A 13,875-nucleotide genomic window follows, 5' to 3' on the forward strand; every position below is an offset into this window, starting at 1 on the left:
CAGCATGGATGCTGGGTGTGGACGGTGTGGATGGAGCTGCGGGCAGGGGATGTGGCCGGGAGAGGGTTGGTTCAGTCTGCCGTGGCCGGCGGCCCACCTCCCCCGGCCACGCCCCGCCACGCCCCGCCACGCCCCGCCACGCCCCGCCACGCCCCGCCGCGCCACGCACCGCCACGCCACGCCTGCAACGCTCTAGCGCCCACGCTGATATCCACTCAACCCCGCTCAGGTCCAGTGCGGACGGGCTGGGCCGGCCCGGGGCTGGCCTGCCTGCCTGCCGGGGGATTTGAGGCAAAATATTCGACTGGCTGGCTGCGACGCTGCCCACCCGGCGTTGTTCTTTTCCGGCGAGACGCCGTGTCGCAGTCAATTGACGGTGTAGGGTGACGGAGGGGATGGCGGCGCGCTACCTGGCCCGGCCGGCCTGGCTGGCCGTCAGAATGATGGGCTGCTCCGCCTCGCCCAGGGCGGCGCTCCTCGGCCTAATCAGATCTTTGCCTGCACCCCGCGCTGGCCGTGCTGGCCGTGCTGGCCGTGCGCGCCACCGCGCTCCGCCTCTACCTCTGCGTTGCTAGGCCGGCTCGGCCCTGCTCGCCACGGCTGGCTGCCTGCCTCGGCTGCTAGACGGCTCGCCGGCCCGCCCCTCTGCAGAGCGAGCCGTGAGGAGGCGGCCACGGGCACTCGGGGCCACGGGGCGGCAGGGTGGAGCGGGGCATCCCGACGAGAGGAGATTTCAATCCCAGAACGTCGTCGGCGCGGCAGAACTGTCCAATCAAGGTACACGCCCCAGTTGAGACGCCCGCCTCATCATCGCGACTGAAACGGGTGAAAATGGGATTTCCCAGAAGCATATTTATAGTTAGAATTCTGGCAATTATTCATCAAACGGGCATTCGGTTGAGTCAACCGAGAGGTACGCCGACTGAAACACCCTTGGCACGGCTGTACGGGAACCGTTTCCCACCAGACGTATCAGAGACGTCACTTTGCCATTCAAATTGGCGGGCATCACTGCGCTGCCCGGCGCTGCCCCGCTCGCACATTGCCCATGCGACTCATGACGAGGCAGCCCGCCGCCCGACCCGTCCCGACCCGTCCCAACCCGACCCGACCCAACCCGACCCTCCAGGATATTTTCGTCCGCCCGGCCGAGTATGCGTCTCTGTTTGCCTCAAGTTTGGGAAAGAGCCGCGACCGGTGAGGCGCGGGTCGGCGGGTCGGCGGGCCGGGGTTGGGTAGGGAGCGGGTCGGGGGGCAGGCCGGGCCACAAACTTGCATATACAAGGCAGAAGGCCTGCTTTGTGCGCCAGAAGAGCCAAAGGAGCCAAAGGAGCCAGAGCGACATACCGGGTGTAAAATGTAACACGCAACGGGCGAGCGGGTTGCCTAGTTGACTCGGCGGGCGCGCCGGAAGGGAGCGGTGCTGTTAGGGGCGGGTCAGTGCGCCCCTGCGCCGCGGCGCGTCCGCGGCATAGCGCCTTCGGTCACCGTGGCGGTCACTCAGTGCCGAGGCCGCGAGCCGCGAAACCGCGAACCGCGGCGCCAGGACTTCGGCCGCGACCCGTCACCCGGACGCTCAGGACTCCGACTTCGCGTCCGGCCCATGATTCTTAAAGTCCTGGAGTCCGGCCGCGTGAGCGAAGTCGCGTTTGTCCTGAAGTCCTGGCGCCGGGGTTTCGCGGTTTCGCGGCCTCGCGGCCTCGCGCACCGTGAGTCAAGACCGCCACGGTGACGCGAAGGGCTAGCCGCGAAACGCGGTACGGGGGCGCGGGCGCACGACCGCCCTAACAGCACCACTCCATTCGGCGCGCCCGCCGAGTCGAGCAAGGCACCAGCTCGCCCGTGCGACATACAAAGCAGTCTCCGGGGCCATTAATAAGGCGGGACTTGCGGGAGTAGTCATTCGCGAGGAGCCCCCTCCCCTCCCCTCTCGGTCCCCGTGGCGGTGTGGCGGTCCAGGGGGCCTCCAGGTCGGCTCCAGGCCGCCTCGCGCCGCCAAGCGTCGAACGACCCCGAGCCGCGCGCATCAAAATTCCAGGTGGGCCCAACTTTCCACATTAGGTCGTCCATAAACAATGACCCGTTCAGAGCGTCCGGGAGGACGACAAGAAGGTCGTGTCGGAGGACGGCAGCCGACGGCAGCGCGCGCGTCCCTCCCCTACGGTGTGCCGCCAGCCGCCACTGGGGAGAAATAGGGAGCCGACACTAAAATCGGGCGACAGACGCGCTCCGCTCGCCTCCCTGCCCCCCGAGCGGCTGGCCAGGTCGCCAGGTGAAGGCATGGCCGGGGCCAGGCCGGGGCCAGGCCGGGGCCCTATGAGGGCCAAAGCGGGGCACTGTCGTCTGCGTCTAACGAGCTCACAAGCAGCGGCGGCAGCGGGAGCCGAGCTGCTCCGTTCCAATAAATATTACGCGCAGGGATACTACCTGGACGGGGGCGTGCTGGAGCTCGGCCTGGAGCACGGTCTGAGGGCGTTCTGGAGGGCGTTCTGGGCGACGAGGGTGGGAAGAGTGGCCGACGACGTCCCTGCCTGCCGCCTTGCCGATGCCGCTCGCAGCACCCTGACGGGGTGTTCCATAACGAAGCCCGCCCCGTCAACGCCGTCAACCGAACGAAATAATGTTTCGTTGGCGTCGTGTGATGACGGCTGTTCGCGGCTGTTGCTGCTAACTCGATCTGCAGATAGCCGTCATTTCCCGCCAACTTTCAGACGTCCAGGAATCCAGGAACCCTAAGTGACGTTTAAAACTGCGTACATACCGAGAGGTAGGGGGACGCGGTGGGTGTGCGGTGTGTCGACGAGTGTTTACACGGGTTCACAGTGTCTCGATGGGTTACCCTCACGCGCGAGCTCCTGTCACCGAGTTGGGAAGAAGAAATTTGCCTCGCCAATCGACTAGGACGACTCGACGGTGTGTGTGGGGACCGTAGGGAGGCACGCCGTGCTCTGTGACATGAATTCCAGCGACCGTGGCCCCGTGGCCCGCAACGCCGCCAATTGGGGGACGACTCTCGTGGTGCCGCGTAGCCGTGGCCGCGTGTCGGTCGTACGGCGGTCGTACGCCCCCCAAAGTTGGCTCGCATTTCGCGTGTTCCCGCGCGGACCCGCCCCGCCCCGCCCCGCCCCGCACACGGCACGTTCATCGGGCCAGACCGCGCGCCGGTCCGCCGCAAACCTTTCTATCCCGTCAATTTGAGGCATCGCCGGCCTTTTTAGTGCCAAAAGTTGGCCGCCGCACCCCGCCGCGCCGCGCCCCGCCCCGCCCCGCCCCGCCACTCGCTGGCCGAAGTTTGGACAGGCCCGGGATGGGTTCTCGACATGTTGCTATACGTGCCGCACGACGTGCACGACGTGCCGGTCGCCCTCATCGAGCCCGTCGCGGCCACCGCCACGGATGCCGCCATGGATGCCGCCACGGATGCCGCCACCCAGTCCCCCCGCGCCACCGCCAGGTCCGCGTGGTCCGCGCCAGGCCCGCCAGTCCGCCTGGCAGCGGCGGGCACCTGACACCGCACGCCGGCGGGGCGGCGGGGGGCGGGGGGCGGGCATTGGGTGGGCAGGGTGAGGGACTCGGGCGGGTAGGGTTCACGGCGGGAAGGCAAGCCATATCAGATCCGTGGTTAGTTAGGCTCCAAGGTTGGTTGCGCGCCAGGGTTGGTTAAGCTCCGGGTCAGTAGAGCATCCACGCTGCCCCTCCCCCGCCCGGGAAGGACCATACCGCTATCAGCGCGGCCCACCACACCGCCACAATGCTCTGCGCCAGCGCGTCACGACGTTTTAAACTTTTTTCGCTGTAAAAGAGCGTATCTTGCCGCTCCAGCTGATATTGAACTGGAATCGCTGAGGCGTGCGGAAGGGAGAAAAGGGGGAGTGTGTGGAACGCGGCATCCGCCGCCCCCACCCACCCTCAGCGGGAAAGCGCGAAAGCCCCGAGATAGCTCGTGGTGAAAAGCGAAAGCCAGCGCGAAAGCTTCGAAAGCCCCCGAAAGCCGCGCAGTGAAAGCACGGGCTGCTTGTTGCTACCAGTGGGACGGAATGCGGGAATGGCCGCCACTGCTGGCCAGTCTGCCGGACTGGGACTGCGCGCCACGCCACGCCACGCCACGCGCCCAGCAACACTCATGCAACACTGATGTGGTTGGCGATTGGCAAGCGCACTGCATCGGGGCTGGGCTGTGCTGGCCCGGCTGGCCGACGATCTCAGATCGAAGGCTCCACGCCATTCGCTTCCATTCGCAAGCCGTGTTCCATGTTCCGTGATCCGAGTTTCGTATTGATGGATGTGGGCCGCCCCTGGCCGAGGCCCTGGCTGAGGCCCTGGCCCGCAAGGTGGCGCCGCGGCCCAGAGGGCGCGAGCACGCGCCAAAACGGAGTGCCGGGGGTGAAATTCGAACCACCGCGCTTGGCGCTTTACGCCGCGTCGCGTTCAGACCGCAATCGCCGTATTCGTATTCCCCGAAGGCACCGACGGCTTTGCGCGGCTGTGGCCGGGGCTGCCTCGCCGCCTCGCCTCGCGTCGCCTCCACCGGAATACGATTCATTGAAGCCTGCCAAGGCGGATGCACACGCTCTCCGGGGAGTTTCCCCCCGCCCGGTCGCCCTCGTCGGCGTCGTCGGCCCGTCTGGGAAAACTACTCGCACGCCGCGGAGGCGCGCGGGCCGTGCCCGTCGAGGCCGTGCCCGTCGAGGCCGTGCCCGTCGAGGCCGTGCCCGTCGAGGCCGTGCCCGTCGAGGCCGTGCCCGTCGAGGCCGTTGTGCACTTGCAGCTATCCGCTGTCAGGGTGGAGAGCGGCGTGCCTGCTGCGAACAGCTTCGCAGTATTATCGGCATCCCCTCCCCTACCGTGCGCGCTGCACGCACGCAGCACGCAGCACGCGAGTGCGGCGAGGAGCTGGCCACAGAAATAGGCGGCGTGGCCGACCGCCGTGGAGCTAGGCAACGCGCACGCACCGCGGCCCTCGTGTTGCCTATCCTCGAGACGGCGGGCGCTCTCCGTCGCACACACTGCACACACACACTCCATCATTCCCGTCTGTCCAGCCAGAAGTTCCAGATGCAACGCAAGTCCGCGCCAAGTAGTTCTGCTTTCTATTTTTAATGCCGACGCCACTGTCATGCCCGGAAACTTTCAACTTCCAACGCGTGAGAGGCACAGGACCGCCAGGACACTGCGAGCGGCGGCCGTCGCGGGTGAGACACTCGCGACTCTCGTCCGGAGCACGACGTCCATGACGGTTATGGCCTCAACGACGTGGCCCGGCGCCTCCTGGACGTAACAATCCATGGACCGGATGCTGTTGGGGTGCTGGCCGAACACAGGGGCTGGACCTAGGACCACTACGGCTCCACCCCATCGTCGCCATCGGGTGTATCGGCGCACGGAACGTACACGGCATCCTCGTGGAGGCAAGGCGTTGGACTCACCTGGGCGTGGGGGCCGGCCCTCGCGGCGGCGGAGGCGGCGCAGGTGGTCGTCCGGGTGCTGTGGGTTGTGGCCGATGCTGTGGCCGATGCTGAGGCCGAGACTGTGGCGATGCTGTCCGGATGCCTTCCCGCTTGCCGCGGGGTGCACTGCTGCACTGCTGTGTGCTGGGACGCCTAGCCGCGCCTGGCCGTGGACGTCATCGCGGACCTCGCGTCCTCGCGTCCCTGGCGGCCGCGCCAGACGACGGCGGCCCGCCGGCGCCCACGTGTCTGACACGTGCCTACGACTCGCTGTCTCTTTCTCTCGCGCACGTGCTCGCGGGGTAGTGGGTCTCGAGTCCGCGACCGGGGTGGACCGGGGTCACTTGGAGCGGCGCGGCGGCCGGCGTGCGGCAGTTGTCATGCCGTGGTGGTGGTGTGGGCTGTGGCCGCGAGGCCGTGCGTGGCTGGCTGCAGTGTGGTGGAGTGCCCGGAGAGGGTTAGGCCCTGCTTGCCCTGCTTGCCCTGCTTGCCCTGCTTGTCGGCTCGCTGGTTGGTCGCGGACTGACGGCCTGACGGCGCGCGCCGCACGGCTTGGCTTGGGGCTCCCCTCGGCCCTCGGCTCCACTCGGGCCTCCCGCTGGCTGTGCTGTGAGCGCTGTGAGCGGCGCGCCGACTGGGCCCCCACCCCCAGCCCCCTCCGAACCTACCCTCCAGCGCGCCCGCGCCCCGCGGCCCCGCGGCTCCGCGTCCCCGCATGCACTCCACGCGCCTTGCAGCCCGGCAGCCTTGCAAGCGCGGTCCATCTCCCAGGATGACGCTGTGCTCGTCGTCCAGAAGGCTGGCCTGCAGGCTGCCGTGCTGCGGGCGACTGCACCCCGCCCGCCCCGCCCCGCCACAAACCGCCACACCCCGCCCCGCCTCGAGGCGCTCCAAATCACTACAGCGCTGCCACGCTGCCGCGGGCGTGGCGGGGCGGGGCGGGGCGGGGCGGGGCGGGGTGTGGTGGTGGTGTGATTGCGTGGTGCTGAAAGTCGCTGGCGGCCCCGTCCCACCCCGTCCGGCCTTTACAGCTCGCTTTACACAAAACTTGCCGCCCCTCCAGGCGCCTCCACTGCCAGGCCTCCGGGCATCCAGCGACACGGCGTTTCTATTACTCGCAGTCTGGTGTACAGTGTGCAGCCGGCTGACATGCTGCCGCATGCTGCCATGTTGCTGGTGCCGCAGTTGAATTCTTCCTTTTCTTCTGGAGCGCAAGACCGTACCCCACGCCTCGTCTCCACCCGCGGCTGCCGCCATACTGCCGCAGCTGCAGGCCGTTATGGGCCCTTGTGTCGAGTCGAGCCCCGAAGGGCGAAGGGAAGGGCTGTCCTGACAGCTTGCACGGCCAGACGGCCTGGCACACTGGGCACCACGACGACAGGGACGCCGACGACGAGACGGCCCAGAGAATAAGCGTGGAACGGCGCGGCGCTAAATATAGGCGAGCCTCTGCTCAAAAGGTTGGCGAGGGCACACCGGGGCAGCCGGGGCACACCGGGGCAGCCGCGGCACGCGGCGCGGTGAGGGTGGCCGGCCTCCCCGCGCGGGGGCGGGGCGGGGCGGGGCGGGGTGTGGTGGGGTCCCCGCCGACGGCAGCAGACTGCTTCGCCCTTCACCACCGAGCAGTGCTTTCGTCGCTCTGTCTCTCTCGCACTCGTGGGGCGCCCCGTGGGAGAGCGAGAGAGACAGAGCGGGGTGGAGGCCGTCGAGGCCGTCGAGTCCCAGGAGGACCGCGATTGTGAGCAGGGGCGGGAGGCGGCCATGATCCCATCCACGACGACCATCGCTCGGGATCACTGACCCGCTGTGATTTTCAGAATCTTTTCTCTCCCTGCTGCTTCCTCCCTCCTCCCACCGATGCTGAGGTTTAATTTTTGGCTCCTTGGGGAAAGGGGTTGCGGGAAATGGCGTATCGACTTCCGGAGTGGGGGTAAAGTACTGGAAGCAAGCGAAGCAAGCGGGTCTCCGTATCGGCCACCACGGCTTCTTTATTTTCTGTTTGATGGATGGGCCTGAGTAGAAGCCGTAAACTTGCAACCCTTCTAAAAGCACCCGATCGGAAAGTCAAACCCGAGGCCGAACCACTTTGACCCGATCGGCACACTTGCATCCCTGCATCCCGTGTCATGGCAGCGTTCGTTATTTTTATTTATCTTTTCTAAGTCGTTGAGAGCAGGGTGCGCGGCATCCCGGCGCTGACGTCATGCAGGTCCGAGATGGGCCGGCGGGGCCCACTTTGACACATAATGGTGAGGACTTGGATAAACAAAGTCGCCTCCTAAGGCCCGACCTGGAAAGCAGTGGAGCGACGACGAGGACGCGGCCACCGGAGGGAGAGCGCGGCAATGTTAGCATGACCCGCACCCTCCCTCTTTCCCCCTCACTTTTCCATCACTTTTTTAAGGTTTTTGTTTTGTTTTGTGCCCCATTTTGTGCATAAGCAGTCTCTCGGTCAGGCAGCCCCTCGGGCTGCCCGCGCGGCGAGCCGTGAGGGTTTCAGGGAAAGTAAGTGATAATGATCGAGCATGGCGCGTTATTCGGCCCACGTGCACACGCGCGGGAGTGTCTATCCAATGGCGACGCCCCGTCCTGGAGGGAAGTTCGAAGCTCGGCGTGCGATTGGCCGACGGCACCCCGCGGCAGCCAATGGCGGCCCTGGGATCGGCCTTATCAGTGTGCCCGCTGCCCGTCCGCCTCGTGAGCGTGGAGCACGGAGCAGCGAGCTCCTTTGGCGACGCGCGACGCGGCGACGCCCTTGATAAGGCGGCCAGAGGGACGCAAAAGAAAACTGCTCTTCTGCGCCTTCCTTTGGTTCCTTGTTCCTTTGGTGCCGCGGCCAGGAATGAAAGCATCTGGGCTTGATTGCCCCCTCCCCTCCCCTCCCACCCCTCCTTTTTCCAAATTGAGATCGACAAAGGCGCGGGCGGCACTGCCGTTCTTGGCGTGCGTTCCCCGGCGTCGGCCTCCATCATGCGTCCGAGACGAACTCCAAACTGTTCGCCTCTTCCGTTGGTCTCGTATTTCATTTTTTATGCGTTTTGAATAGGTAAAGTAAGTGGATTTGATTCGATTTTTTTGGGGGGTTTATTTAAGTCTTTATAAAAAGCAGGATGTTACAATCAATACTTCAGCTATTTTTAAAAATAACACAACTACACACATCAAATTTTGAAATGAAAGTGCAGCATAAGAGGTTCCAGAATGCAAGAAGGCATAATGGAAACAAAATTGACAGAGAAATACACAATGTTGATGAAGCTCAGAGCTCAGCATTTGTCACAATGCACATAGCTAAGAAAACTGAACGGCTTCAGAAAGAAAAGGAATGTACCCCAAGAATAGTTGTGCAACTCAGTAAACCTAGCTACATTTTGATCTTGCCCAGGAAAGAAATGTATGACAGAAAGCAACATTCAGAATTTAGTATTAATAAATAATATTTATACAAAGCAACAAAAACCATTAGTCGTGTACCAAGGAGCCAGAAATATTAATGTAAAAACAACAGTATAAATCATATAAGGTGCATTGAACAACCATCAACAAGCTGATACAAAAACTCATATACAATGTAAGCGTACTTGATCCGTTGATGATGATTAAAATGTGAAAAGAAATTTAAACATAAACCTTCCTAAATTCACCAATTATGATTTGCCGGCGGTGGCACCAGCTGCTCTTGCAAGTGCAGCCTTTTGAAGACCTATTTCTTGCTGGATTTTGCCCTCCATCACTTCCATGACAGCTGAAAGTAGAAAATTGACACAATGTAAAGTCAGTGCAGCACAGACAGTTAAAAGTATTATGGAAAAGATAAGAAGACTTACCATCTCTAATACAACCCTTTTCCTGGCCCATGGCCTGAATTTTCTCCATCTGCTCCGTGACAAATGCGACTCTTCTTTTCATATAATCCTTTGCCGAATCCAAATCCTGCAATGTCACCCCCAAATAATAATTATACCAAAGTTGGGCAAGAAACAAAAATAAATTTCAAATCTGATGCTCTAAACATACCTTTTGAACATAATAGCCAGTGCCAATATCTATAATGACTGAATCGGCATCTGCAACTTTGCCAGGCACATAGATCTGATACATAAAATCAGGATAATACAAAATGCAGCACAATAAACAATGCGGTAAGATTTTATTTCGGTCAGGACGATAGAAACTGAAAGGATACAGATCCAGTGAGAGGAACTAATATTTCCTTCCCCTTGCAATCTGGTGAAATCTTCTCGATGCTTTCCTTTGAGTTGAGATAACGTGTTTGAGCTACCTTCAAGGACTGAAGTGAACTCTGATACATCTGCAACTCCTGTAAAACAATCACTTAGTAAAATATAATATTGAATACGCTTTGCTGCTGTTATTTTGCAAATTTTGCAAACTGAAAAGTGAATGAAAAAGTAATGACGCTCCGATTCATGAGTAATGAAATAGAACTTTGACAGAGCAATGAGAAAGTAGTTATAGAGTGAGATTGAACTTAATATTTGAACAGATTTCAGTGACAAATTAAAGTAAAGGTTGAAAATATTCACGAAATGATAGTAAAAGTTACTGGACTGTAGTGCACACATTGAGTCATAGTTTACCTGCTCCAAACGCTGTTTTAATTGAGACAGTTGTTGCAGAGTTAGTTTGGTAATGTCAATTTCTTGCATGCCCTCATGGCTGTCTTTGGCTGACATGGTAATTTGTGTCTATTTCTTTAGGCAGACAGGATAATAAACACAGACGGTTTCGTTTGGAGCCGACAGCAAGGGAAACAGGGAGATGCAGATAGGTTAGGAACAGTTTTGCGGAGGCGGCGGTGGCGGAGGCAGGCAGAGGCAGAGAATGGACCGGAAAGCCGTAGCAGAAGGGAAGGGACGTGTGTGAAGCGAAAGGTGGTGCGTTTATATTTTTTGTGTTTTGTTTTGGACAATGGTGTCACATTGATCTACTGCCAAAGCCTTGTTAGACCCTATGACAAACTTTCCTGGTGCCTTTGAAAACGTTTCCATGACAAACATGTCCATCACATACGAAGACTGGGATCCCATCCTTCAAAAAGACTTCAAAGAGGAGACTCCAACTCAGCAATGTTCCTATCGGATCAAGAGGTTAGAGAAGTAGCTGTCAGGACATGTATTTTACGGTATTCCCCTCGTTTCGGTTTGCCTTGGCCGTGGTGCTTCGCAGTTTCTGCAATCACGCCAATATCGTAGGAATCTCTGTTACACTTGTCTAGTTATGATAACACTGCCTTAATTTGCTATGCTCCATCTTGATGGAGCCTCTGTTATTGTTTGTGTTGTACTTTTTGTGTTCTAATTTTAAATTAATTTCTGTTTGTAGGGATTTAATGTCTTTGTGCAACGATCCACCGTATGGCCTGTTTGTGGTGCCCGACGAATCCGACATAACCATTGTGCATGCTCTCATCACTGGTGCTTTTGACACTCCTTACGAGGGAGGATTCTTCTATTTTATTCTACGGTGCCCTCCTGATTACCCATTGCGTCCACCCAAAGTGAAGCTCATGACAACTGGTGGCGGAGATGTGCGCTTCAACCCAAACCTGTACAAGAGCGGAAAAGTCTGTTTGAGTATCTTGGGGTAAGTGCAGCTGGAAAGGACTGGAACCAGAAAATTGAAGAAGTGTTACCCGCTCCTCTCTGGATGTTTCTAATTCATTTATTTCATTCTACAGAACATGGTCTGGACCCTGCTGGAGCCCTGCTCAAAGTATTTGCAGTGTCCTGATCTCAATCCAAAGTATCCTCAATGAAAAGCCGTATCATAATGAACCTGGATTTGAACAGGTATGGTCTTCTGCCCTGTGCTTGCCTGTTGATCTTCATTTTTGGCCCTCATGTAGTCTTGTTTTACATTGTCCATTTTCTCTTTCACTTACAGGAGAAGCTACCTGGTGATGTAGAAAAATATAATGATATAATTCAACATGAAACAATCAGAGTTGCTGTATGTGGTATGATTGAAAATGACAGCAGCCTTACCATTCCACCAATGCTAGTCACAATCATGCAGAAGACTTTTCTTGAGTATTATGATTTATATGAAAGTGTTGCTCAGAAAAACCTTGGGCTAACAGGGCATCCAATGCAGGTAAGTGTAATATTCATCCAAAATATTTGCAGTTTTAAAAAAAATTACTAATCAGTATATTTTTTCTAGGATCCCTTCTCTGAGAAAAGGGGCAGATTCCAGTATGAAAGTATTTTGGCACGACTTCAGGCCATTCGTGCAAAACTGCTGGCTTCTCTTAACGCCCCACCCAGTACTGAAACAAGTGATGCTCCAACTAGTGAAATTTCAAGCCCATCAGATACAGATTTGGATGAGGACTCCAGCCATTCAGGCCTCAATACTAATGAATCTACAATTGAACCTGCTGTTTCTGACGCTCATGGAACAAGCAAGCAGATGGTCGATGCTGCTGTTGACAAATCCTCTGAAGAATGTGGAGGTACTTCTGCTACCTTGAACCATAGTAGAGACAACTTCGAAAAGCCAAGTAACATTGAAACTGAAACTGAAAAAACAGATGAAGCTGATGGTTAAATTTTTGAAAATAATCCAGAGGGAGGATTTGTTTTTGTGATAGAACCTTGCATTGTTATTTGCAAGCAGGACATTTGTCTCAGTTACCTGTTAGGAGAAACAATTTTAAGTTAACTTCTGTTCTGTAGTTTTAACTGGCTTCTACTATTCTGTTGACTAATTTTTCTCTTGTGTTCTCCCTAAGGTTTGTCCTTTTTTTTTCTTTGGGGAGAGTAATTGAATTCTTTAGCAAATAATATACCATTACAATGATGGTGCAAAATTGAGTGTACCTGATTGTTGGTAAAATACGTTGTTGGTTTTGAATGTTACTCTGGCTTGTTAAAGGAGAATAGTCTTAACCTACCAGTAGATTAATATTCTAATAAATGTAAATATGGTCTGTGATAGAAAGAGAGGGCCTTCCAAGGATAGGGTATGATTGATAATCATTCTGATAATTTATGTTATAAGAAGCATTCCTTTAAAGTATTTTACAGTTACCACCTATTGACCTGTTCCTACAATCCGAAACATCATTTACCCTTTCATATCTCATTCCATCCTGTCTGCTTTCATTGGACAAAATTGTTCAAAAACCATCATTAAATCCTCAAAATTGTTAAATTATCCATTTTGGCTATGATACTTTAGTGTTAATTGATGGTGCTGGTGGTACCCATAGTTCCTAAAGCAGTCACTCATTTTGAGGAACATACATAAGTCAACCAAACACTATGTTGAAGCTTTCTTATTTGTACCTTGTAATTATTACAAGTTTTTCTCCACTCTATGTGACCTTGAGCCAAAACATTCCTTTGCCTCAATTTGCAAGGTATTGCCCTTTTCATCCAAAATTTTGAGGTGGGATTGTGTTGTTTAACATAATAATTATTAGTATTTCTTCAAAGTTCAACATTCAGCATGTTCCCCATTGTTCACAATTTGTTGCCTTCTATGTGCCTTTGTGTTTTTATTGGCTTGTTAATGTTGTTAATATTACTTATGCCTCTCATAACTATTGTACTCTCTTTCCTTGAGAGATTTTTCTGATATTGTATTATTATTATTATTTTTTATAGTTTGTGTACCAAATGTAATATTTTGTGTTATGAATTCATGACTCATACAACGAGCCCAATATCTAATTGCTACTGACCTCCTGCACCTTTACATTTGGTTCTAAAGTGTGTTTAGCTAGGTTCTTACCAGTTCTTACTGAGTCCCTTGTCTTGTGTACACTGTCATTCTTTAACTCCAATAAGTCTGAAGCTCTTATCATTATCAGGTATGGTTTTGCACCAAGCTTTGCATTGTTCTTTCCAGGTTTGCCACCACTCATTCTGCTATTCTCAGGGTGGACTCCTGGATAGTCTGACTAAAATTAAATGCTTAAATGAAAGCAATTTCAACAAACACCCTATTTTCTCCTTTGATCTCAGAGCACTTGTGCCAATAATCTTGTTTGGAAGACTGGCCATATCATTCAATTAAAATGTGATGCGTTCCCTCAGCTCAACTTTGTTTTCTCATTCATTTTGATTTCCGTTTCAATTGGTTTGAGATTTGAGTTTGATGGAAGTTGGTGGTTTCTGCAAGTGCAATATTTGAGAGGACAAACTAATTCACATGCAACTAAAACTCTTGCATTGTTAATTGTTTCATATCACAGCGGTCTTGGTTTATTTGACCTAGTTTTAATATCTTGCAATGTTGTAGGTAAGCGTAATTTGATTGCAATGTCAATTCACTTTTGGTAAAGATTGTCTTTAAAATTAGTTAAGTAGAGTGAATAATTTTTTGTTGACTGATTCTGTCATTGAACCTAGTGCACAACTTGCACAAATTGTGATTACTGTGTAAGAGTTCCTGAATA

The 13,875-nt window shown here is 55.3% G+C and overlaps 2 protein-coding genes across 2 annotated transcripts; one reads left to right on the forward strand and one right to left on the reverse strand.

The window, feature by feature from the left end:
- Window positions 1–8,512: 8,512 nt before the first annotated feature.
- LOC117649148 (prefoldin subunit 5) lies at window positions 8,513–10,266 on the reverse strand. The gene is made up of 5 exons (XM_034391619.1): window positions 10,049–10,266; window positions 9,634–9,768; window positions 9,465–9,539; window positions 9,275–9,380; window positions 8,513–9,192 (listed from the first exon to the last, which is right to left on the reverse strand). The coding sequence occupies exons 1-5, from the start codon at window positions 10,142–10,144 to the stop codon at window positions 9,095–9,097; spliced, it is 510 nt and encodes a 169-aa protein (XP_034247510.1). The 5' UTR covers window positions 10,145–10,266; the 3' UTR covers window positions 8,513–9,094.
- A 31-nt stretch (window positions 10,267–10,297) lies between these two features.
- LOC117649147 (ubiquitin-conjugating enzyme E2 Z-like) lies at window positions 10,298–13,518 on the forward strand. Its single transcript, XM_034391617.1, has 5 exons — window positions 10,298–10,558; window positions 10,794–11,054; window positions 11,149–11,260; window positions 11,355–11,564; window positions 11,634–13,518. Exons 1-5 carry the CDS (start codon window positions 10,422–10,424, stop codon window positions 12,018–12,020), a joined length of 1,107 nt encoding a protein of 368 aa, XP_034247508.1. The 5' UTR covers window positions 10,298–10,421; the 3' UTR covers window positions 12,021–13,518.
- The last annotated feature ends 357 nt before the right edge of the window (window positions 13,519–13,875 follow it).

The sequence above is a fragment of the Thrips palmi genome, unplaced genomic scaffold (assembly GCF_012932325.1).
Source record: "Thrips palmi isolate BJ-2018 unplaced genomic scaffold, TpBJ-2018v1 HiC_scaffold_4, whole genome shotgun sequence".
Lineage (NCBI taxonomy): Eukaryota > Metazoa > Arthropoda > Insecta > Thysanoptera > Thripidae > Thrips > Thrips palmi.